Source organism: Diceros bicornis, chromosome 26, assembly GCF_020826845.1.
Source record: "Diceros bicornis minor isolate mBicDic1 chromosome 26, mDicBic1.mat.cur, whole genome shotgun sequence".
Lineage (NCBI taxonomy): Eukaryota > Metazoa > Chordata > Mammalia > Perissodactyla > Rhinocerotidae > Diceros > Diceros bicornis.
Window position 1 is genome coordinate 33,002,246 of NC_080765.1, and position 25,349 is coordinate 33,027,594.

The following is a 25,349-nucleotide window of genomic DNA, read 5'->3' on the forward strand; positions in this document are numbered from 1 at the left end:
CAATTAAAATAAAATTTTAATTTTATTATTAATAATTTAGATTTAAATAGGCCTGAGAGAGAGATAGGCAGAGAGGTCTCACAATGGTTTGTCTTTGCTAAAAGCAGTTGAGCCAAGCTCATTATCAAATCAGAAAAATTATTTTCCAGGCCCAGGGGATCTTCACCCTGTAATGTTACCTTATTTTGAGAGATTGCTGACAGCCCTGATATCAGCCCCGGGCAATATAAACAGGTTTCATGTCATTGGGCAAGTTTTTATGGCCTGTATGCCCTGCCTTCAGGAGAGGTAAAAAGATGGAGTCTTCCGTTTCTACATTTTTTTTTTCTATTAAAAATTTACTTAATTGCTCAGTATAAGAATACATGGTTATCATAAAAAATATAGAATTTATAAAATAAAAAGTGAAAGTACCCCTCCCCTGAGGCCACTGAACTGTAACAGCATGGTTCATAGCCTCCTTAACCTTTCTCATGCATTTACATGGTCTTGCTTACTATTTTATAGTATGGATTTCTCACATCTAGCCAGTCCCTTCTTGATGGACATTCAGATTGCTTCCGTTTTCCCCCTTTATAAACAATGCTGTACTGAACATCTCTGTGCTGCCTATACTATTTCTGCCATCTGTGTATGTTCTCTTCCTCACTCTCCTAGAATTTTCCTGCTATCAAGGAGGAGTTTGAGGTTTTCAATTATTCCCACCATAAGAAGTCAGGGACTTTTCTGTGCTGTATTTTCACATAGGGCACTTTTGGGTTTTTTTGTTTTGTTTTGGTAACAGCTTTATTGAGATATAATTCATATATCATACAATTCACCCGTTTAAATGGTCCGATTCAATGGTTTTTAGTATATTCACAGAGTTGTGCAACCATTACCACAATCAATTTTAGAACATTTTCATTACCTCAAAAGGAAACCTTGTATCCTTTAACCATCACCTACCATTCCCCCTCTAACCAGTGCTAAGCAACCATTAATCTACTTTCTGTCTCTCTGAAATGCTTATTCCTGACACTTCATATAAATGTAATCACATAATATGTGGTCTTTTGTCTCTAGCTTCTTTCACTTAGCATGTTTTTAAGGTTCGTCCGTGTTGTAGCATCTATCAGTCTTTCATTCCTAGTGATGGCCAAATAAGATTCCATTGTATGGAAATACTACATTTTGTTTATCCATTCATGATGGACGTTTGGGTTGTTTCCACCTTTTGGCTATTATGAATAATGCTGCTATGAACGTTCATGTACAAGTTTTTGTGTGGACATATCTTTTCAGTTTTTGGGCTCTACACCTAGGAGTGGATTCACTGGGTCAAATGGTAATCCTATGTTTAACTTTTTGAGGAACTGCCAGACTTTTCCAAAGTGGCTGCACCATTTTGCATCCTCCCTAGCAGTGTGTGAGGGTGCTGATGTCTCCACATCCTTGTCAGCACTTGCTATTGTCTGACGTGTTGATTACAGTCATCCTCGTTTGTGTGAAGTGGAATCTCTTTGTGGTTTTGGTTTGCATTTCCCTAATGACCAATGACCTGAGCATCTTTTCATGTGCTTATTGGCCATTTGTGTATCTTCTTTGAATAAATGTCTATTTGGATCCTCTTTCCAGTTTTTAATTGAATTACCTTTTTATCGTTGAGTTATAAGAGTTCTTCATAGTCTAGATAAGTACCTTATCAGATATATGATATATCAGATATATGATAGAAGTAGTTTCTCCCATTCTCTGGATTATCTTTTCATTTTCTTGATAGGGACCTTTGTAGCACAAAAGTTTTTAATTTTGATAAAATCCAATGTATTTTTTCTTTTATTGCTTGTGTTTTTGGTGTCATATCTAAGAATTCATTGCCAAATCCAAGGTCATGATGATTTAGCCCTCTATTTTCTCCTAAGAGTTTCATAGTTTTGGCTCATACATTTAGGTCTTTGATTCATTTTAAGTTAATTTTTAAATATGGTGTAAGGTAGGGATTCAACTTCATTTTTTTTGCCTGTGGCTATCCAAGTGTCTCAGCATCATTTCTAGAAAAGACTGCTTTTTCCCCTTATCAAAAATGAATTGACCATAGATGTACGGATTCATTTTTGGACTCAATTCTATTCCACGGATTTATCTGTCTATTCTTATGCTAGTACCACACTGTTGTACTGTTGTTTTGTAGTAAGTTTTGAAATTGGGATGTGTGAGTCCTCCAACTTTGTTCTTCTTTTTCAAGATCGTTTTGGCTATTCTGGATCCCTTGCAATTCTATATGAATTTTAGGATCAGCTTGTCGGTTTCTACAAAGAGGCCAGCTGGGATGTGTTGAATCTGTAGATCAGTTTGGGGAGTATGGCCATGGATCTCCTGATCCATGAACATGGGGTGTTCTTCCATTTATTTAGATCTTCTTTAATTTTTAACACTGTTTTGTAGTTTTAAGAATATAAGATTTACACCTCCTTTGTTAAATCTGTTCCTAAGTATGTTATTCTTTTTGCTGTTATTGCACATAGAATTGTTTTCTTAATTTCGTTTTTGGGTCATATGCCTGTGTATTTTTAATGCTCAGGTTTTATCTCTGCTTTATTCCCCAGATGCTAACTGAGCACCCCTTATACCTCTGGGATTGTTCCAGTCTCTGGGGATTCAAGGATGAGCAATGACACTGGAATATGAGTTCCCTGAGGCAGAGACTGGCCTCCTGGTTCCCTGCGGTGAACTCACCAGTCTGACCTCATGTCCTTGGCTTTGTTTCAGGGTTTCTTGGAGGAGACCTGCCTCTTTTATGGACATTACACCATTGACGGGGTGCAATTTCAGAACTTCACCTATGATTTGCCCCTGGCCTATTTGTTAAGCACAATTGCCTACCTCACCCTGAGCCTTCTTTGGATAGTGAAAAGGTAAAGTTTATCTTCTCATTGTGTTCTCTGTGAATTGCCCTTGGTGGCTGGAGTTTATTGGAGGTCTGTGGACCCTGGGAGCTGTTGCCCAAAGGATGGGCAGAGTCCAGGGGTGGGCTCTGTGGGGAGAGGGCTGTGAGTGTGTTGGAGGCTGAGGAGACCTGGAGGAAATGGAGGCAGGATTTGGGAGCTGGAGCAGCAGCCTGGAGTTACTCAATCAGTTGTTATTGCACACACTCGCCAATGCCGTCCCCTCAACTTTATCTTTGATCTGGTGTGTACGCTAACCAGGTCTCTATTGGGTTGCAAATGGCAGAAACCCAACTCTCACTAACAGAGGCAAAGGGGAATTGAGGGGCTCTGAGAACCAAGGAAGGGAGGACACTCCAAATTACAGAAAGGATTTAGGTATGGCTTTGAAACAACCAAAAGCAAGGGCTCCTTCATCTCTGATTCTCCTGGTGGCGGCTTCCTTATGTGGACTCCCTGGGTCACAGGTCCAGAAATCTTTGAAGAGACTTGTTGGCTCTGCTTCATTCAGGTACCCAACCCTGACCCTTCATCTGTGGCCACAGGGAGCAAGGTGTCTGTGATTCAACTGCTCAGCCCTCTGGCCCTTTGACTGTGGCCAGTGGGTTAGGATCATATGAGAACATGGCATTTCCCATGGTAGACAAGTGGTTTAGTGGGAGATGCCAATTCCCAAGAAAAGAAAAGAAAAGCATATTAATTACTTTATTACTAACCAACAACTGTCCCCAAAAAGTACAATGGCCCAAGTATAATAGAAGTTGTATATCTCTCTTACAGGAAGTTCTAAGTGGGGCACAGGTCAGTACGGTAGACTCTTTCTCAGTCATTCTGGGACTCAAGTTGACTGAAGTTCAGCCATCTTCAGCATGTGGTTTTGAAGTTCCTTTTGGGCTGGAAAGGAACACAACCATGGAGGAATATCACATGGAAGGTGTTTATGGGCTAGGCCTGGAAGTGATGCGCACCGCTCACGTTCCATTGGCTACAGCTTAGTCGCATGACCATAGCTAACTGCAAGGGAGGCTGGGAAATGTCATCCCTGGCTGGCAGCCACTTCCCAGCACTAACACTGTACTATGAAAGGGGAACCACACATTTCTGATGGATGGCTTGTTCTGTCTGCCCCAGGGGGGTTGCTTGGCAGACAGGGTCATGGATGGGCAGCTCTCTTATCTACTTCATTGTCCATAGGAGAGCATGGGCAGTGCTATAAGCCACAGGGATGTAAAGCTCCTTATCATGGGCATAGAAGAGACTGGGATGGTGGGGACTGAGTTTGCTGTCCATGGAGACCAGAGTTCACCACCACAGAGATAGCCCCAGAGCCCAGCTGGGCATTTGTATCCTGAGTCAGAATCTATGAGATGAAAGTTAGCTGATATGCATCCATCCCCCACTCACATGGGCAGTGTACTGATGAGCATGAACAGTGGCTCATTTTGAGGGCAGAGAGATCCTTGGTAATGAAATGTTGGTTGACTGGGGTTCTGGCCTTGCTGTTCTGTGATCGTGGTGGGGGCAGATCCCTCCACCAGGGTTTTACGGACCTGCAGTTTAGACAGTTTGGAGGGGCCCTCTTTAAGACAAAGAATACAAAAATATCTTTTGTAAATTATAAAAAATGTAAACAAGATCATATGAACACATTGCTGGAGGCACTCCCAGGGCCTTGGGAGGGGCCCTGAAGAAGAAATCAGCAGTATTAGCCTAACAGTGAATTCACCTCCGGGTCTTACTCAAGCTCCTCCGTCTCAGGGCCCTGATTGCTTGCTGGAGGAGACTGGAGGGAGGGCTGGGTGTGATGTAATGGGGAAAGCCTACAGAATGGCAAAGAGCGTGGACTTCGGGGTCCAGAGACCCAGGTTCAAACATCCCTTCACCTCTTTGAGCCTCACTTTCTTGAACCTCTCTGTGAAATGTACACACCTGGGAGGTTTGTTGGAGGATTAACTGCAACAAGGCAGGTAAGGAACTTAGCACTGGGCCTGGCACCTTGTAGACATTTGTTAAATTAAAATCATCATCATTGTCATCATCAAATTAGCCCCAGTTCTGCCACTAACTCTCTGGATCTAGGGAAATAATTTTCCCTTCTCTGAATCTTAGCTTTCTCATCTGTAAAATGTAGGTTTGGTCTAAATCAGAGGTTTTCAACCGAGATGGGACCTCGGAATCACCATGGAGCTTTATAAAATGATGCATTTCTAGACCCCACGTGAGACCTACTGAATTAAAAATCTCAGCTTATGAAACCACCTAGGAGTCTGCATTTTGGAAAAGCACCCGGGTGGTTCTGATATAAATTATTTGCTGTGAACCTTTGGCAGAATGACTGATTGCTGTAATTCCTTCCACTTCTATTATCTTCACAGCTCAGTTGCAAATCCTAAAAATACCCTGTTTCATCTAAAGCGTGTGGCATTTGATGTTTTTATGTTAAGTGCCAGGGTGTATTTTTTTCCATGAAAGCATCTGAATGAAAAACAGTTATGAAGTGTACAACAGAGTTGCATCTGACCTAAACCGGTGCTCACCAAATATTTGGTTAATTTACTATTTAAGTCATTTATTCATTCGTTTATCCATCAATTGGATAGTGGCCATATTATGGTTCAGACATTCTAGATATATAGGTGGCAAGACAACCAGGGTATCTGCCCTCGAGGAATTTAAAATTTAGTCAAGGTAAGAGGCTACAAGCAGTAAACAGATGAATAAGGTAATTTGCAGATTAGCTTCATTGCTGTGAAGGAAATGAAAGAGACTAACTTGATGTGGGAGTCACAACTTCAGATGGAGTGGTGGGGAATCCAGGGAGGGGATGTTTGAGCTGAAGCCTGAGGGATGGGAAGGAGGCAGCCATGGGAAGAGGTGGGAGAAGAACCATTCTGGGAGAAGGTAGAGGGGATGGCAAGTGCAAAGGCCCTGAGGCAGGAGGAGAGGTTTGTGTGTTTATGGAAAGGGAAAAGAGCCATCGTAGTTACAGCAGAGAGGCCATAGGGAAGAAAGATGGCATCATGCAGGACCTCTAGGCTGTGTTAAAGAGTTTGGATTTTATTTCCAAACTCCAGCTGTGAAAAGAGCCATTGGATGGATGAAAGAAAATGATTTTCAACAATGAGATGCCTGGTTAGCTGACACATGTATTTAGAATGGTCCAAAACTTGACCGCGTCGAAATAGACAGAAAACGCAGCCACGTGTAACTTTTTAATTTTAGACAAAGCCAGTCCATGGGCCTGTATTCTGTTGTTGTTTGGGGTCAGGTCGGTGGAAGGCTTCAAGATCAACCTGATCCGGAGTGAGGAGCACTTCCAGAGTTACTGCAACAAGATCTTCGCCGGCTGGGACTTCTGCATCACCAACCGCAGCATGGCGGACCTAAAGCACAGTAGCCTGCGGTACGAGCTCCGGGTGAGTGCTGCCGGCTTCTCTCCTGCCAGCGGGGTCGTGCCCTGGGAGGCGGGGCGGCAGCTTGCAGAGGAGCTAGGAGGGCTCGGGCTGTCTCAGTGCATGGTGAGTTTCCTCTACGTCATCTTCAAGAGCTTTGTGCGGAGAACAGCCTCCTGGGATGTTCAAGCGTGGAGCTGGTGAACTGGGGCTGGGAAGGGAGACGGAGACACGACAGCGGGTGGGGGGAGATGGGGTCTTCCCTCCCCCCAACCCCCCACCTTATACTGTTGTTTTTCCACCTGATGAGAGCCTGTCGTGAACGCTGTTCATACCAAGAGAAATAGACTAAGAGGAGGTGCTATGGTGAAAAGATGGAGGGGAGAGAACATGAAAAAGTGGAAGAGAATTTCCAAATGAATAAGGAGAGAACGAATAATAAATAGCATCTTGACCAAACCCACCAAAAAAAGGAAGAGGGGCCGATTATATCAAAAGCTTAATAAAGTAAGGTAGAAGGAATCAAACAAGTGTATTATTTGTTTAAAGAAATAATGCATACTACATAGAAGGAACATCATGAATAGACTATTGTTCTGCTTTCACATTTATTGCCAAGTCTAATTGCTGTCTTAAATAGGGGGGTCGACCTTGACTTAGGCCTTTAGTAGACATGAAAACTAATAGGGCTTGGTCTGGGAAGGTGTCTTGGGGGAGATGAATATTTAAGGAAAGTCTTAAAGATGGATGGGGAGAGTATGATGACTCACAGGCTCCACCCCCAAATAGCCCTTCATCCCGGTGCTCACCAATGACTTTTCTTTGGTCCTCAGGCAGATCTGGAGGAAGAAAGAATACGGCAGAAAATAGCAGAAAGGACCTCAGAAGAAACGATCAAGATATACTCTTTGAGACTGTTTTTGAATTGTATTGTTCTGGCTGTTTTAGGGGCATGCTTTTACGCAATCTATACAGCAACTATATTCTCGCAAGAACACATGAAGAAAGTAAGTATGCCATGCAAGTCAATTTAAGTTTTACTCTGGGCATTAAGCTAAGTGCCGTGCAAACCTCTGAGGCAGATACTATCATCATGTCTGTTTTACAAATGGGGATATAAGTTTGGCTAATTTAACAGAGAACCGACAATCAGAGGCGACCAATTTCCACTCTAAACAGAAATAAAAAGCATCCAGGGGCCTGCCCTGTGGCTTAGCGGTTAAGTGCTCGTGCTCCGCTACTGGTGGCCCGGGTTCGGATCCCGGGTGCGCACCGACGCACCGCTTGTCCGACCATGCTGAGGCCGCGTCCCACATACAGCAACTAGAAGGATGTGCAACTATGACATACAACTATCTACTGGGGCTTTGGGAGAAAAAGGGGAAAAAAAAAGGAGGAGGATTGGTAATAGATGTTAGCTCAGGGCAGTCTTCCTCACAAAAAGAAAAAAAATCATCCAAAATAGAGTGTTTGGAATTCCTCCTGGAATCCACAATATTCAAATCCCAGGCTTGACTTCCTGGATTTAATCCCTAACTCTAATATTTACTAGCTGAGGTCTAAGTTTACCTAAAATAACAGAAGTTTTGAAAATCCAAGTTGTTCTAGTGCATCTGCTTCGTGAGATCAATCATCAGGGGCCCAGGTTCCTTCTATCTTTGGTTCTGCCATCCTTAGGGTACGCCCTCTTCTATATGGTACAAGTAGCTCACCGTGTCCACATTCTAGCCAATGGGAAGGAGGTGAAGGAGATGGGGAGGCACACCCCTTCCCTCAGGGGCATGACCTGGAGGTTGCACTTAAAACTTATGCTTACATCCCTTGGGCCAGAATTTAGTCAGGTGGCTGTACTTAGCTACAAGGGAGGCCAGGAAATTTAGTTTTATCCCAGATAGCCGTATATGTTATTACTCTGAAGAAGTAGAGAATGGCTATTCCAAGTCAATTAGTAATACAGCCTTGAAAATACTTTAAATTGCCCATTGATACAGGATACATGGATTTTTTTTTTTTTTTTGGTTAGGAAAACTGGCCCTGAGCTAACATCTGTTGCCAATCTTCCTCTTTTTGCTTGAGGAAGGTTGTCCCTGAGCTAACATCTGTGCCAATCCCCCTCTATTTGGTATGTGGGTCGCCGCCACAGCACGGCTTGAGGAGAGGTGTGTAGGTCCATGCCTAGGATCTGAACCTGTGATCCCTGGGCTGCCGAAGCGGAGCATGCAGACTCAACCACTACACCACCAGGCCGGCCCCCTACGTGGACTTTTTTATACTTCATTTTAATAAATCCAATAGAGAGCATTTTTCTTCCAGGATGGTACTGGATCATGGTTGCTCTATTTGAATACCCAAGGAAGGAGATAACTTATGTTTAGGGGCCATGTTGAATGACATATATGTTTTGTTTTGTTTGTTTGCTAAACATGTATAGTTAAGTTCTTTTTTTTCCCTTCCAGCTTTATTGAGATATAGTTAACATACCACACTGTATAAGTTTAAGGTGTACAGTATAATGACTTGACATACGTATAGTTGAGTTCTTAAGGTCAATTCATTTGTGATGCAACTTTCCTTGCTGTACTCCTGACCAGTTTTGTTATCTTCACAGGAAATTGACAAGATGGTTTTTGGAGAGAACCTCTTGATATTGTACCTGCCTTCTATTGTGATCACTCTGGCCAATTTCATTACCCCGATGATCTTCGCCAGGATCATCCAGTATGAGGATTATTCCCCAGGCTTTGAGATCCGGCTGACGATCCTTAGGTAATGCCTAGACATGCTAAGCAGGTCATCACTTGCCCACTCCCGTGCCCCTGGCGGACAGTGCTAATCAGGTGTGGCACTTTTTCCTGCTGAGCCAAGAATCCTCTTCAACCTTCAGACGGCCCCCATGAATGAATCAGACTTTGCGCATGTCGTGAAATCTCTTTGACTGAAGCGTCTACTCAGCAGTATTATATTTTGGTTCATGTGTTAGAACATGGAGAACTGAGGACGTGGGGTGGGGCCCTTGGAGGAGGCGTTGCTCTGAAGGTGTTAGAAATAACGTGGGAGTTTGTGTGAGAAATACCTTAGAGTTTCCCCACCCAACCAGGTATTTATCCTCTGCTGCCTAAGGGTGTGTGGTCCCCAGAGGCATTAACTTCTCCACGCTTCCACCCCACTGCCCCCATGGGAGGGAGAGTTATAAGCGCTTGCAGTAGGAACCTGAGTCATTTGCTGGAATAGTGAGTGCCAAGCAAATATGGCCAGGTCACCAGCTGTGTGTGCTACAGTTGGCGTTTTATAATTTGTTGTAATGTCTCTTCTCGTTCTAAATACATATTCAGTTGCATAAAAAAAATTAAAAATAAAGACATAACACATGTAAAGCAGGGTCCAGGAAGTTAATTAACACAAACGAGTTGAAGGGGACCAGGTGAGGACTGTGTGAAACCAGAGCATTTTCTTTCTGCTTCTCAGATGCCTCAGATTGTGTTTGCACCTTTTAAAAGCAATCATTTTATTTTGGAAATTTTCAAATGGAGCAAATGTTTTAGTGAACCCCCACTGCCCATCACTTAGTTTCTTTTTTTTTTTTTTTAATTTTATTTATTTATTTTCCCCCCAAAGCCCCAGTAGATAGTTGTATGCCATAGCTGCACATCCTTCTAGTTGCTGTATGTGGGACGCGGCCTCAGCATGGCCGGAGAAGCAGTGCGTTGGTGTGCGCCCGGGATCCGAACCCCGGCTGCCAGTAACAGAGTGCACGCACTTAACCGCTAAGCCACGGGGCCGGCCCCACTTAGTTTCAATCATTACCAACATTTTGCTAATCTCGTTTCATCTACTCCTCCCACTTTTGCTGGATTATTTTTAGCAAATCTCAGACCTGTAAACACTTCAGTATGTCTCTAAGAGACAAGGACTTACTTTTTTTGTGTGTGTGTGTGAGGAAGATCGACCCTGAGCTAACATCTGCCAATCCTCCTGTTTTTGCTGAGGAAGACTGGCCCTGGGCTAACATCCATGCTCATCTTCCTCTACTTTATATGGGACACCGCCACAGCATGGCTTGACAAGCAGTGCGTCAATGTGTGCCCAGGATCCGAACCTGCGAACCCCGGGCCACCGCAGCGGAGCGCGCACACCTAACCCCTTGCGCCACCGGGCTGGCCCCAGGACTTTCTTTTTTTAACACAACCATCATCACCCCTTTTTGCAGATGCGTTTCTACTTGTTTGTTCAAACCAGGATCCAAACCAAGACCACATGCTGCACTTAGTCATGTCTCTTAAGCCCCTTCTGTTCTTCTAAGAATCTCCCTCCCCTTGTTATGCCATTCATTTGTGGAAGAAACTGGGGCATTTGTAGAATGTCCACTAGTCTGTATTTAGTTCATTGTTTCTTCGTGGCGTGTGTTGTTTTTCTGTGGCCCATCGTTGCTGTCAACTCCTGTGTAGATTCAGACTTTTATTAGACTCCGGTTCAGTTTTCATTTATGGAAACCTCCTCGGTGGTGCAGGGTACTCGTCTCCCACTAGGAGGCATGTACTGTCAGGGGGCACGCTGAGGAATGAGAAGAGTGAGCAGATGGTGTGGGTTTGCCTTTTCTTCCCTCCCACTTGTTAATGTTTCTATTTTTTTTTTTATAATTACAAACCAAACAATAGAAAAGCATCTTTAAAAAAAAATTAGCACTGGGGCCGGCCTGGTGGCGTAGTGGTTAAGTGCGCGCGCTCCGTTTCGGCAGCCTGGGGTTCGAGGTTCAGATCCCTGGCACGGACATACGCACCGCTTGTCAAGCCATGCTGTGGCGGTGTCCCATATAAAGCAGAGGAAGATGGGCACAGATGGTAGCTCAGGGCCAATCTTCCTCAGCAAAAAGAGGAGGATTGGCAACAGATGTTAGCTCAGGGCTATCTTCCTCAAAAAAAAAAAAAAAAATTAGCACTGTCTGCCCTCATTTCTCGAATCCCGCTTCCCCAAGCAGCCCTCATCTGCATGGTTCCTGTTGTTTATGCCAAGTTCACACATTTTGTTTTCTTTTAAAAATAGGATCATATCTACGACAAACTCTGCAAAGTACTTTTTTCACTTCTCAATATATCGGACATCTCTCAAAGCTGATACTTATAAGACTCAGTTAGTTCTTTTCAGAAACGTGTAATGTTCTGTAGTGTGGCTACATAAATGTGGATTCAGGAATTCCCAACTGTCTGATTTTTTTTCCTGCCATAAAAGGAAATGTGGTAAAATATATATTTAACATAAAATTTATCATTTTAGCCATTTTTTTTCTTTTTTCTGGTGAGGAAGATTGGCCCTGAGCTAACATCCATTGCCAATCTTCCTCTACTTTTTGTATGTGGGATGCTGCCACAGCATGGCTGATAAGCAGTGTGTATGTTCGTGCCCGGGATCTGAACCCATGAACCCCAGGCCGCGAAGTGAAGCATGTGAACTTAACCACTATGCCATTCGGCTGGCCCATTTTAGCCATTTTTAAGTGTACAATTCAGTGGCATTAAGTGCATTGCTAGTGTTGTGCCACCATCACCACAATCCATTTCTAGAACTTTCTCATAATCCCAAACAGAAACTTTGTACCTATTTGTGGGTTTTCTTTTAAGCTTCTCTGCTCTCTAGCCCCAGGTCCAAGGGGCCAGCCTGCCCTGAGGCCTCCCCATCCCATCTTCTCTCCCCACTCTTTTCCCTGCAGGTGTGTCTTTATGCGGCTGGCCACCATCTGTGTGCTGGTGTTTACCCTGGGCTCCAAGATTACATCCTGTGATAACTATTCCTGTGAACTCTGTGGCTACAACCAGAAACTCTACCCGGTGAGGCTGCGGGGATACGAGCGTCCTGTTGGGTGGGTCATTTTGGGGTAACAGCCTCGGGGATGAGAGAACAGCCCTTGAGGCCATGGGTTTGAATCCCAGTTGATCTGCTTTCTCGTGTAGCAGAGTCTGACACACCAGGCACTTCTAAGGGCTTGAAAACCGAAGTCTGTGTTGGAGCTCAGAGGAGCATCAGCTGATGGCTTCCAGAAACAGCAGCATCTGGGGATGGAAAGGGCGTTGGGAGGAGTCTGAGAACCTGGCTTCTCTACCCCAAGTCAGGTCTCATTTTCTCTCCATCTCTTTGGTTTCAGTGCTGGGAGACCCAAGTTGGGCAAGAAATGTACAAGCTGATGATCTTCGACCTCATCATCATCTTGGCTGTGACGCTTTTTGTGGATTTTCCTAGAAAGTAAGTGTGAGGGGTGCCCCTATCTCCCCCCGACCCCCCCCCCACGTCCACTCCCATCCCCCGTGGAGGCTCCCATCACAGCTGCTCTTCACAAAGTGCTGGATGATTCCACAGTCCCTGGAAACCACTGACAACCATGTGGTGACTTTCAATCAGCTCCAGGCCATCAACCCCATAGTCCATTAGGTGCCCCCTTGAAAGGCAGCACGAAGAGCGGAAATGGCGCTGCTTTCCACGAGGCTTCCGGGGGGAAGACTTCCAGCCATTGGCACAGCCACGGGCCCTGTCGGTGGAGACCCTCCAGGCTGCACTGGACACCACAATTCCTGATCTGGGTTCAAGCCCCAGCTCTGCCACTTGCTGGCCATGGGCCCTTGGCCCAGTTGTTTAAGCTCTGTGCCTATTTTCCCACCTGTGAAATGGGGACATTAGAAGTACCCTCTTCATAGTGCTGTTGTGAGGATTAAATGAGAAAAAGCTGATAAAAGTACTGAGAACACTCCATGCCACAGAACTCAACAAAATGCTAACTATCGCCGTCATGATCATCGTCACTGTGCTGTTGTTTTTATCATCATTCTCAGCATCTCCTTGAGCTTTAAGTGAAACTCTGTTCATTTCATCCCTTTTTTACCCATAGGTACAAATTACCCAGGAGTATCAGAGGTCCAGTAAGTCCTTAAAAATAAACGTTAAAGAAAGAAACTGTTTTTTTAAAAAATTACACAAATATGACATGAATGTGTGCTTGTTAAAATTTTTTTTTTTTTTTTGGTGAGGAAGATTCTCCCTGAGCTAACATCTGTGCTATCTTCCTCTATTTTGTATATGGGTCGCCTCCACAGCACGGCTGATGAGTAGAGTAGGTCCGCGCCCAGGATCCGAACCTGCGAACCCCGGGCCACTGAAGCCAAGAGTGCAGAACTTTAACCACTCGGCCACGGGGCTGGCCCCCTAAAATTTTTTAAATATTTGGAATTCAAATAAATACAGAAGTCTGGGGGATAGCGAGAGTTCTGTTCTGTTACCGAACCCCTAACCCCCCAATCCCAGCCCACTCCTCAGAGGTGGCCATTGTGAACACTTTGGGGTACATCCAGCAGTCCTTAAAGATAAAAACACACATTTGCATAAATGTGCGTGTAAGTGAACACACAGTCTTGGTGAAGTGTTCTTTTTCCCTGTAAATGGGATCACGGTACATACACATTGGTCCACAGCTTGCTTTTTTCCCCCCATATGAACAAAATAGCGTGACCAACTTTCCATGTCAGGACACATGGATTTTCCTCATTCATTTTAAGGACTGTATAATATTCCACTGGATCCATAGCTGATAATTTGTCAATGAAGCCCCTACTGATGGGCATTTAGGTTGTTTCCAGTATTTTTGCTAATACACGACAATACTACAGTGAATAACTGAGTTTGTTTATCTCAGGCCCCTGGTCCTAGGGTTTCTGTAAGAAGCTTCTAGAATGCTAGGATGTGGCATGCTAGGTGGTAAGGTCCTCATAAGCCATTTTCTGCGTGGATGCATGTTGCTTTTTTGTGCTGAGTGGCAAGCCCGAGCACAGAGACTGCTCGTGTCACGTATTGTCACCGCAACCTGGTGAAGTAGGTTGTGTTATCATCCCCCCATGTTCCAGATGAGAAAATTGAGGCTCAAAGAAGTCAAAGAAGTTGTCTACATTTATTTGGCTGGTGAGTTGTAGATCTGAGACTCGGGCCCTGCTCTTAGTGATTCGAGTTGGCCGTGTTCCGCATCTTCTAGATGTCGACTAGCCAGTTTCCGTGAGAAACGTGTGGAAATGGCCCTGATTTTGTGGACATCGTCCTGTTTGTTCCAGGCTCCTGGTGACCTACTGCCCCTCTTCGAAGCTGATCCAGTGCTGGGGGCAGCAGGAGTTTGCCATTCCCGACAACGTTCTGGGCATTGTGTACGGGCAGACCATTTGCTGGATCGGGGCGTTTTTCTCCCCGCTTCTCCCAGCAATTGCGACCTTGAAATTCATTATCATCTTTTACGTGAAAGAGGTAAGGAGAGGAGGGGCGGCTGATCCCCTGGACCATTCTTGACCCTGCAAGGAAGTGGGCACGCGTATACTTGACGCCCACCCACATCCCGGCAGATGTATCAAACTTACATCCCTTATTTGATATGTTTTTATTCTAGACAAAAGACTGCATGGATTTCATGCTTTTAAAATTTTGAGAGTTTTGTTAAGAATTGTTTTGCTCATAGCATTTAAATGAGTTTAAGTGTTGAGTTGCAATTGATCAACTAGTTGACAGTGGTACGTTCTGGTGATGTTTAATGAAGCATTTATTAATTTAAATTTTGTAATTTTCTGTTACATTTTGGAGCCAGTACATTTCTTTTCAGGTCTCAATTATTAGTGAAGGTCCTTGAACAGCTCACAGGCCCCAGGCATTGGGCCTGAACTAAGTGCTTCATGGTGGAAGTGGCCCTGCGGATGACCAACTTATCTGGGCTTATTGACCAGACTTCTTTCTGCTTTGTTATAGAGGCAATATATGCTCCCTATTCAGCATTGAAGCAATACAGATATGTATACAGTGCCTTCCATCCTTTCTTCCAAAGGTACCCTCTGTTAACAAGCCCAACGTTTATTGGTTTCCTATTATGCCAAGTCCTGAGGATTCAGAAATGGAAACAATAATAGTATTAATAATAATGACAATAATAATAGTAGATGATAATAATGCCACATGCCCCCACTGTACTGAACACTTTACATAGATTATCGTGTAATGCTTATACCCACCCTTTGAAGTAGGTGCTGCTATTAACCATATTTTATAAATTAGGAAGCTGAAGTTCAGAGAGGTTAAGTAACTGGTCCAAGGTCACACAGCTTATGTGACTCCTGGGATTTAAACCCAAGTTTACCTCACTCCAGAGCTTAAGCTCTTAACCTGGCAAGCAGGGCCTCGAATTGGGCCAAACTTTCTACCCAGATGTTTTGGCCTTTGAAGAATTTTCTGATGCTTTCATTTGGAAACTTCAATTGACTGAAGTCACCAAAGGAGAGACGGATGTGAGAAAGCTCAAAGGAACGTTCTTCCCTTCCAGAAGATGTTGGTTAGCCAGTGCTTTCCCAGTGTGTAGCACGGTAAAGACAGCGTGGGGTCATGGAAGGGGTCCCGGGCACTGGGCTGAGTTCTGACACCCCGGCCTGACTGGCTGGCTGCCCCCAGAACCGATACCAAGTGTCCCTGGTACTCAGTGCCCGCTGGCTCACAAGATGTTTCGGCCACTCTAAAGTCAGGAGAGCTCGATACCCCCTCCCAGTAATGTAGCTTTTGAAACTATTAAGGAGAAATTTATGCCTGTTACTGCACCCTCTTCCCATCCCCACTTGATATTTCATTCAAGCCTTTTTTCTCTGGATGGAAATATTTATCTTTAATATACAGGAAAAATAAATATGCTTGTAAGAAGTTCAAGCAAAGTATCTCTTAATTTGTGCTGTATTGTTAATGATCTATTTAATACATATTTAAACCTCTATAAAGAATACTTTTTAAAAACACTCAAATGAGATCATGCAATGCAGAATTCTGAAATCTACCCTTTTCATTTCACAGTCCACGCAGGAGCAGAAGGCTGCTCTCTCGTCCTTTCTAAGGGCTGCCCGGTATTCCACTGTATGAGTGCCCTTTAACCTCTAAGGAACCCCCATTGACCGCTATTCAGGTTGCTTCCACTTACTCCCTGTTATCAACAGCTCTGGCAGTACATATCTGTATGCATGTATTTTGGCCCATTTTTCCTATGTTCTCATCAGGATGAATTCCCCAATATTGAGGTCTGGATTAAACGTTTTTCATTTTGGTCTGTATTGCTAACCTTCCTCTTGAAAGGTCATACCAATTTACATGCTCACTGACATTCGAGAATTTGCTCATTCATCTGTGGAAGAGGTACTCACTGCTCTTAATTTTTTCTCTTTCGTCCTCTGCCCTTAGATGAGTCTTATTTATACCTGCAGACCCTCCCCGAGGCAGTTCAGAGCATCCAATTCTAATTTCTTCTTCCTGTTGGTGTTGTTGATTGGCCTGTGTTTGGCTATAATACCTCTGACAATCAGCATGGCACGGTAAATATGGCTTTGTTTTCTAGAACATTTTCTCTGCTTCTTGACATGTCCCTCTTTTATGTTAAAGGGTCCATTACATTCTCTATTGGCTTTCCTCACGGTGGTCCCCCTGCAGAGGTCAGAAGTCGCTCCTGGCTTAGCCAGGCCCACCCTCGTATCACAGTCTCTCTCCAGAAGCTGGAATGTCTTGGTCCACTTGGTTGGCATTGTTATTGAGTGCGCCACTCGGGCCTGTCCTCCCCAGCTCTCTTTTCCCAGGACCTCTCTTCTAGTCCCTTTGGGATTGTTTCTTTGTTTCTGATTATGAAAATAATACGTGGTCATTGTAGAAGACTTGGGGTGTAGGAAAAAATAGAAAGGAACGTAGAGTCTAGTGTGGAATATGAAGAAAGCAGAAATGGACTAAGGATCAGAGGTTGAGGGTTCACACCCCGGTGATGCCACTCCCTAGTGGTATAACCATTTATACCAGAGGCCGGCCAACTTTTACTGTTAAGGATTAAGAGAGTAAATAATTAAGTCTTTGTGAGCCATATGGTTTCTGTAGCAACTTTTCAACTCTACTGTGGTATCACAAAAGCAGCCTTAGACAATATATAAACTTACTGGTATGACTGTGTTCCAATAAAACTTTATTTATAAAAAACAGCTGGTGGGCCAGTTTTGGCTGGCGGGCTATAGTTTGCCAATTCCTGACTTACACTTTCATGGAATTCCGTTTCTTCATCCTTAAATTAAAATTCTTGAACTTGGAATCTGTCCCTCAGATTTTGTTATTTTTTAACTAATTTGAGTATATATATTTTTTCTTGTTTTTTATTGTTATAGTAATATATATTATATACATAAAAAATTCAAACAGTACAGAAGAGTATAAATTAAAGAGAAAAAATTTCTCCTTACTCTCACCTCTTTGTCCCACTGTTAACATTTCATGAATATTCCAGAAATTCATTGTGAAAAATGTTTGTATTTGTTTGTTTATTTATTTTGGTGAGGAAGATTGTCCCTGAGCTGACATCCATTGCCAATCTTCTCCTTTTTGCTTGAGGAAGATTGTCCCTGAGCTAACATCTGTGCCAGTCTTCCTCTATTTTCTATGTGGGACGCCACAGCACGGCTTGATGAGTGGGTGTAGGTCTGCACCCAGGATCTGAACCTGGGAACCCCAGGCTGCCAAAGCGGGGTTCGAGAACTTAACCACTACACCACTGGGCCGGCCCCTGAAAAATGTATTTATTTTTTAAAAACACAAATGGAAAAGTGTTGTAATCCTGCTTGGCAGCTTATTTTTTTCACTTAATTTTATATTGTGCCCTTTTCCATGCCAGCAAATACAGAACTCTCATTCTTTTAAAATATTCTTTAGCTTTGATTTTTTTAAATAAGAAATGCATTCACATGGCACAAAATTCAAAAAGTATAAAAGAGTATAGAGTGGAAATCCATTTTCCAATTCAATTTCCCAACTACTTAGTTTCCCTCGGGGAAACAGTCATCTTCTATCTGTGTGTGTCTTTCCCAGGGGTTCTTTAGTGTTCCACTGCATGAATGGAGCATAAATTGCTCATCCATTTCCTTAAACATTTAGGTTGTTTCCAGGACTTTTTTTTTATCCCTAAAAATAGGGCTGGAATGGAAAATCTTGCACAAGGAACTTTGTGATGTAAATTTAGGCAATTCTTTTTTTTTTTTTTTTTGTGAGGAAGATCAGCCCTGAGCTAACATCCGATGCCAATCCTCCTCTTTTTGCTGAGGAAGATTGGCCCTGGGCTAAGGTCCGTGCCCATCGTCCTCTACTTTATATGGGACGCTGCCACAGCATGGCTTGATGAGCAGTGCATCGGTGTGCGCCTGGGATCCGAACCTGTGAACCCCGGGCCAACAAAGTGGAGCACCCTGACTTGACCACTATGCCACGGGGCCAGCCCCCAGGCAATTCTTTGTGGGCTTTAATTTAAATTTTTTTCCATTGTAATTTAAAAAAATTTTTCCCTACTTTTTATTTTGAAAAATTTTGAATGTATAGAAAAATTGAAGAAATAGCAACAATGAGAACTTGTTTACTCTTCACCTGAATGTCCCAATTGTTAACATTTTGCTACCTTTGTTTTATCTCTCTTTATGCATACTTTTTTTTTCATCCCTGAATACTGGAGCACGCAGCTCCTAAGAATAAGGACGTTCTCCTTCATGTGTATCCACAATAACACTACCACACCTAAGAAAATTAATACTAATGTATGCCTGCCATTTTAAATTTCTCCAGTTGTCCCAAAATAGTCTTTTATAGCTTTATTTAAAAAATGAGATCTTTCAAGTTTCACCTATTGGTTATTATGTCTCCTTCGTCTCTTTTAATCTTTGATTCTTCAAAGTGTCCACGCCAGGTTCCTCACCTCCAGATTAAGAGACTGGAGAATAGAATCCCCACATTCTGGATTTGTCTTGATTCTGTCCTCACGGTGTCATTTAACTTGCTCTTCTGTCCTTATTTCCTCTCAACTGGACGTCAGGTCTAGAGACTTGATGAAATTCCAGTGTAAGCCTTTTTGACCGGAATATTCTGGAAGCCCATGAGGTCAGGCGGTTCCCCGCAGGTCACTGTTAACAGAGCCTTGTGAGCGTGTTGGGGGGACGCTCAGCCTGTGCTGTGCGACTCGCCCTAAGTCCCGCGGTCTGTGTCCTGTCAGCATCCCTTCCTCGAAAGGCTGCGGGCCATTCACCAACTTCAACACCACCTGGGACGTGGTCCCCAAGACAGTGAGCACCTTCCCCAGCTCGCTGCAGTCCCTGGTGCATGGCATCACATCCGAAGCCTTCGCGGTGCCCTTCTTCATGATCATCTGGTGAGTGAGAACCACTTGGACCCTGCGAGGATTTCCCATGAGGCAGCGGGCTCCTCTCTGCTGGGAGGTGGGGAGTCACCTGCTCCACTTGATAACTTACTGAACCTCTCTGAGCCTCACTTTCCCATCTCTAAAATGGGCATCATAGTAGTAAATCTTTCCGAGGGTCATTGAGCAGGTTCAGTAAGAACTCACATGTAAGGCACTTACCCAGATTCCCCACTTATAAAAACCCAATAAACATTGCCTATTATTACTACTACTGATTATTCACAAAATTACTTGCTCTTTGAAAAAGGAACTGATTACTGGGCAGAGAGAAGAGCACCAGATTAGGAGCACGCACTTGAACCCTGGCTCTACCATCTATCTATAAGCTGTGTGGCCTTAGGTCATCACGTAGCCTCTCTGAGCCTCAGTTTCCTCACCTGGAAAATGGGGATAAGAATGGCCCATACCTCATGGGGTTGTGAGAAGAAAGAAATGTGGTGACCCCTGTAAAGTGTTTAGCAGAGGACCTGGCCCTTTGTAAAGGCTCAGTAAATGACAGTGTTATATATGAGGATGACGAGGGTCTTTGCTGCACAGTGATTCGTTTTAAGTGTTAAAGTCATTCTAAACACAAATGTGTATTGAGGGCTTACTTTGTATGGGCATTGTTCTAATTACAGTCCATTCTCATTAGTCACAGTTCCCTATTTTTTTCTGTAGTGCAAATGTACCTACTCGCTAAAATATTTCTGTAACCCCAAAATCAATATTAGTAGTGGGTTTTGTGGTAATTTGTGGACGCACATAGAACAGAAGAAAATTTGAGTCAACCAACACACAAGGTCTCAGTCTATTCGGGCGGCTATAACAAAATATCACAGACTCAGTGGCTGATCAACAACAGAAATTTATTTCTCACAGTTCTGGAGGCTGGAAGTCCGAGATCAGGGTGCCAGCGTGGTTGGGGAGGGCCCTCTTCCGGCTTGCAGACTTCTTGTATCCTCACGTGGGGGGAGGGTCCAGGGAGCTCTCTGGGGTCCCTTTTATAAGGACACTAATCCCATTCATGAGGGCTCCACCCTCATGACCTGATCCCCTCCCAAAGGCCCCACCTCCTAACACCAGCACCTTGGGATTAGGATTTCAATGAGATTAGGATTTCAACATACGAATTTTGGAGGACACACAAACATTCAAGCCGTAGCACGCATATTCCCAGCTGAGGCAGAACGAGATGACGCTCTGCCTTCTTGTTTCAGCTCTCGTACTGTAAATAAATATCTTTTTTGCCATCTCTTTAATGCCAGGTTTCTTGCATTGGAGATTTCACCGTTTTAAATGGCCCCCAAGCACAGTGCTGAAGTGCTGTCTTGTGTTCTGACCGCAAGAAGGCTGGAATGTGCCTTATAGAGAAAATACCTGTTAGATAAGCTTCATTCAGGCATGAGGGTGTTATGGTGCTGTTGGCTGTGAGTTCAGTGTTAATGAATCAACAATAATATTAAATAGGGTGTCTTGAAACAGAAACAAGGTTATGTATTGATCAGTTGACAAAACGTTGTGACTGTAGGCTCGCAGGAATCGAACTCCGTGTTTCCCTTAGGGCGTTGGTTCAGAATTCACTAATTCAACATTCATGGAGATTTATAGAATATAACTACCACAAACAATTGTGGTATTTGTGGAATTTGTGGAACTGATTATAGCTTACGTGCATTAACTCATGAAATCATCACAATTACCCCATGATGTAGTTATCATTACAGTAAAGCTCTGCCATATTGCAAGAAGTGGGCCAAAAAACAATTCATTGGTTAAAAGCAGGACACCTTTGATGAGGGTAATAAAATGACTTGGGGGAGCCGTGCAGCCAGCTAGCCTGGAATTCCAAGGATCCTGGGATCCGACTGTTCTATCCTCATCGGTTCCCCCCAGCTGTGGTTTGGCTGGCCCCATCTGGTGGTGGTGATCTCATCTGCCTTCAGCATCTTTGGGGGCCATTCTTGTCTTTGGCCCTGGGGACTTCCAGAAGAGTATGATAGACATCCACTCCAGCGGCTCTCATTCCCTCAGCCCTCTCTGGAGAGATGGGACAGGAAACCACCTCTCCTTCACCGAGGTTGCCTGCTGTTTTCCAGGGGGCTGTCCTCCATTCCACTTGCTCCTCTGTCCAAAGATAATGACTTCAACCACCCCCACTTGTGAGGCTGCACAGAAAACAGGAGCCAATTGCTTTTATTCAAAATTATATTATCTTAGGCTTGTTATCACTGGGTTTACTATATTATCCCCATTTTACAGATGAGGAAACTGAGGCCAGAGAGGGTCCACAGTGATCATCCATAGCCAGTTCATTCCATGCCGAGCTGACTTTCTGGACCATCTCCTTCTCTGTCCCCTGTCATGTTCTGTGTGCCAGGGGAACATCAAGATTTTTTAATATTAACTTAAAAAGCAAGGCATGAATCAGTCTCTGCTGCCACTGCTAAATAAAAGTCCTTGGGCTGTTTCTCCCTCTGCTTGGGAGAGATGAGAGTTTTCTTTATTTCTAACAAAAGAAAAACTGTTCCAGGCAAAACACGGCAGATTGTTTGTCTAGTGGCCCTCAAATGGTGCAAACTCCCTCGTGACTTCTCTGCCTTGTGTTACAGCCTTATTATGTTTTACTTCATCGCCCTAGCCGGAGCACACAAGCGGGTGGTCGTCCAGCTCCGAGAGCAGCTGTCCCTGGTAAGGAAGCGCAGGTCCAGGGGGTCATGGCCGGGGACATTTACCCAGGACACAGAACGGAAGGTGGAGGACTTCACTGATGAGAGGGAATCGATTATGGGAGGACTCGGGGATGAGAGTAACAGGCAGAGGGTACCGCGAGGGAATGAGCCGGGCGCTCCTGGGGCCCGGGAGGACGGGTGGTGTGGCTGGAGAGGCAGAGGATGCTGGAATATCAGCCGGGGTCACAGCATGGCCTGAGGGCTCTGCTGAGAAGTTTGGGTTTAATTCTGAGTTTGATAGGAAGCCATTGGAGGGTGTTAAGTAGGAGTCTGATGTACATTTTTAAGATCCAGTTCCTTTATTTTTTTGTGTGAGGAAGATCAGCCCTGAGCTAACATCCATGCCAATCCTCCTCTTTTTGCTGAGGAAGACTGGCCCTGGGCTAATATCTACTGCTAGTCCTCCTCCTTTTCTTCCCTTTTTCTCCCCAAACCCCCAGTAGATACTTGTATGTCATAGCTGCACATCCTTCTAGTTGCTGTATGTGGGACGCGGCCTCAGCATGGCCGGAGAAGCGGTGCGTCGGTGCGCGCCCGGGATCCGAACCCGGGCCGCCAGTAGCAGAGCACGCACTTAACTGCTAAGCCACGGGGCCAGCCCCTGATGTACATTTTTAAAAGGTTATTGGCCGCTTTGTGGACAAGGGGCTGTGGAGGGGATGAGTGAAAGAGGCAGACCAGTTTGAAGGCCATTACAATCATCCAGTGCTTAAGGCTCCTTAGCCCCGAGTCTGATAGAGAATTTATTAGGTCAAAATAATGACATTTGTTTCCAAATATATTGAGTGTGCTCTTGAAACTATTTCTTTTTTTAGGAAAGTCGTGACAAGCGTTATCTAATCCAGAAACTAACAGAAGCCCAGAGGGAAATGAGGAACCGACTCGACTGACAATGAAGATGCTGCTCTGTGTCTCTTATAAGCTTACCTAGTGACCTGCCGAGCCTGCAAAGGCCGCCTGACTTTTGAGCGGGAATTTTAAAATATATTTTTCTGGACTTCGGGCCTTTTCTGAAAGTGGATCCATACGTGCAGCTGCGGTGGCCGTGTTTACGTAAACCAGCCCCTATTTAGGGCTTTAGTGACTTAGAAAAGCAGGTTCAAAAGCAAGTCTTTGCCTTAGACCAGCGACTCAGTGACGACTCTACCAAAAAACCAACTTAGGAAGCCGTTGAAGGTTTTACAACAAAAAATTGAGGAGGAGAGACCTTCTCTATTTTCAAAAGCTTATTTGTGTTGTCTTTTAAAGTTAACTGTAGAGGTTGTCCGTTTACAAGGCTGGGTTATTTCTTTTGAACCAGGTTTAGGTTGAGAAATGTTCTAAGAAGTAGTAACTCTTTTGAACGGTTCTGTAGACTTAAAATGGAGGCCAGATTTTTTTTTTCCCCCTAAATGAGGAGAAATCCTTGAATCGTGATGTTTGGAACAGATGGTGGGAACATGGAGAGGATGGTTATGTAATTTCAGCTCCACGGTAGTAACACGAGAGAAAAGCCAGCTCCTGCTGTGTGAATGAGCAGCCTCTGAATGCCTGGATTAAGCCTTATGAGGATGAGAATTGCTGCTGGATGATGGCCTTGATGCCTTAGCTTCCTGGGCATTTTGCTGCAGCCTTATTAGTCAGGGGAAAGCTGCTTTTAAGGCACTGAATATCCACGAGCCTTCAGTTCCCTTCTAGTCCTGAGTTCTGAGACTTAGCAGAGCGCCCTGTGCCATCAAAATTAAGAGGCAGAGTTTGTCTCTGAATATTCCAAATGCCATTTCCCTTCCTGCCCTGAGGTCTCCATTTCTGAAGGACACTTAACATTTCAGAGCCAGGCTGGAAAGTTCTGTATATTTGAGCTGTGGCTTTATTGCATACATGTTTTGGGATGTGGGTTGCAGCTTCAGACCAGCCTGTGCAAGTAGACCAAACTCTAATGGATGCTGGCATCTTAAATGCACATATCCATATTTTTTGTTTTCTTGTGCTTAAAATTTTTAATTTTATTTTACAAAACATGCAGAGTATCCCTTAAGATTTCCGTTACAGTAAAAACCGTATGCAGTAAATACCTCATCATAAACTTACCTGAAATTGATAGCTCTGAACCTTTTAATAGAAGCCTGTTATTGTTTAATGTAATCGGTTTTCATTTTAATATCTTCAGAAGCTTTTTCATAGTACTGCAGTTTTGTAATGAACCGTTTGAGTCTTCCTTCCAAAAGGAAGCTTTTCTTCCTTTCTCTGGCTCTAAGCCTTTCCTGGGGGTGGGGTAGCCTGGAATTCAAAGTTGGATGCAGGTTTATGAATGCTAGTATCATGGAGTTTTGAGCATCCAAAAGTTCATTCCATCCTCACTTTAAAAAACAAGTTCTAATTGTTGGCATTTCTGCCTAGTGCCTTTATGTATATAATGTTCTTACCTTTACCGTGCTTCTGAGGACAGTCAAGTTGTGTGTGTGTGTGTGTGTGTGTGTGAGAGAGAGAGAGAGAGAGAGAGAGAGAGAGAGAGAGAGATGGAAGCTCTTTCTTCCCCTTTTATAAAACTGATCCTGAAATATGCTAATATATTAGTTTTAGTTAAATACTGCTAATTTGCATACCTCTTACTTGAATGTTTTCATATATTTTGATAGCTTTAATAACCTCAGGTGATGTCTGTATAATGGTCACAGTGCAGCTGTCTCTAACAAATGTGCATTAAAACTACTGATTAAACGGTGTCTTGAAGGTTTTAAAATGTGATTGTGTGTATTTGAATTCTCAGAGGCTTCTTATCAGCAATCAAGTGATCATGGAAAACTATAACAGTTTGTAAAGTTGCTCTTTGCCTTTTCCTAGAATCAGAAGAATCAAAATTATAGAAAATCATCAGATGAGTGCTCTTAAGACACATTGGCTCTGTTGAAGCCAAGGAGGGGTATATGTCTGTATTTTAAACTTAAAAGACATAAAATTGTTTCAAGCACTCCACACCCCACTTCCCAGAGGGATCCACTGCTAATGATGGTTATTTTATTCTCCCAGAAAATTATAATACATATTCAAGCAGATATATATGTGTAGTCGTATATATGAA

At 43.8% G+C, this 25,349-nt stretch overlaps 1 protein-coding gene across 2 annotated transcripts in view; it reads left to right on the top strand.

Annotated features, from left to right (window-relative positions):
• Nucleotides 1–24,993, top strand: part of TMC7 (transmembrane channel like 7) — a 51,729-nt gene extending 26,736 nt beyond the window's left edge. For both annotated transcript variants that reach the window (XM_058569952.1, XM_058569953.1), the window contains exons 6-16: nucleotides 2,752–2,897; nucleotides 6,196–6,343; nucleotides 7,153–7,326; nucleotides 8,928–9,085; nucleotides 12,024–12,141; nucleotides 12,456–12,553; nucleotides 14,404–14,590; nucleotides 16,547–16,677; nucleotides 19,371–19,526; nucleotides 22,169–22,247; nucleotides 23,104–24,993. In XM_058569952.1, coding sequence (XP_058425935.1) covers nucleotides 2,752–2,897; nucleotides 6,196–6,343; nucleotides 7,153–7,326; nucleotides 8,928–9,085; nucleotides 12,024–12,141; nucleotides 12,456–12,553; nucleotides 14,404–14,590; nucleotides 16,547–16,677; nucleotides 19,371–19,526; nucleotides 22,169–22,247; nucleotides 23,104–23,178 — 1,470 coding nt within the window. In that variant the 3' untranslated portion in view covers nucleotides 23,179–24,993. The remainder of the gene's footprint in view (nucleotides 1–2,751; nucleotides 2,898–6,195; nucleotides 6,344–7,152; nucleotides 7,327–8,927; nucleotides 9,086–12,023; nucleotides 12,142–12,455; nucleotides 12,554–14,403; nucleotides 14,591–16,546; nucleotides 16,678–19,370; nucleotides 19,527–22,168; nucleotides 22,248–23,103) is intronic.
• The last annotated feature ends 356 nt before the right edge of the window (nucleotides 24,994–25,349 follow it).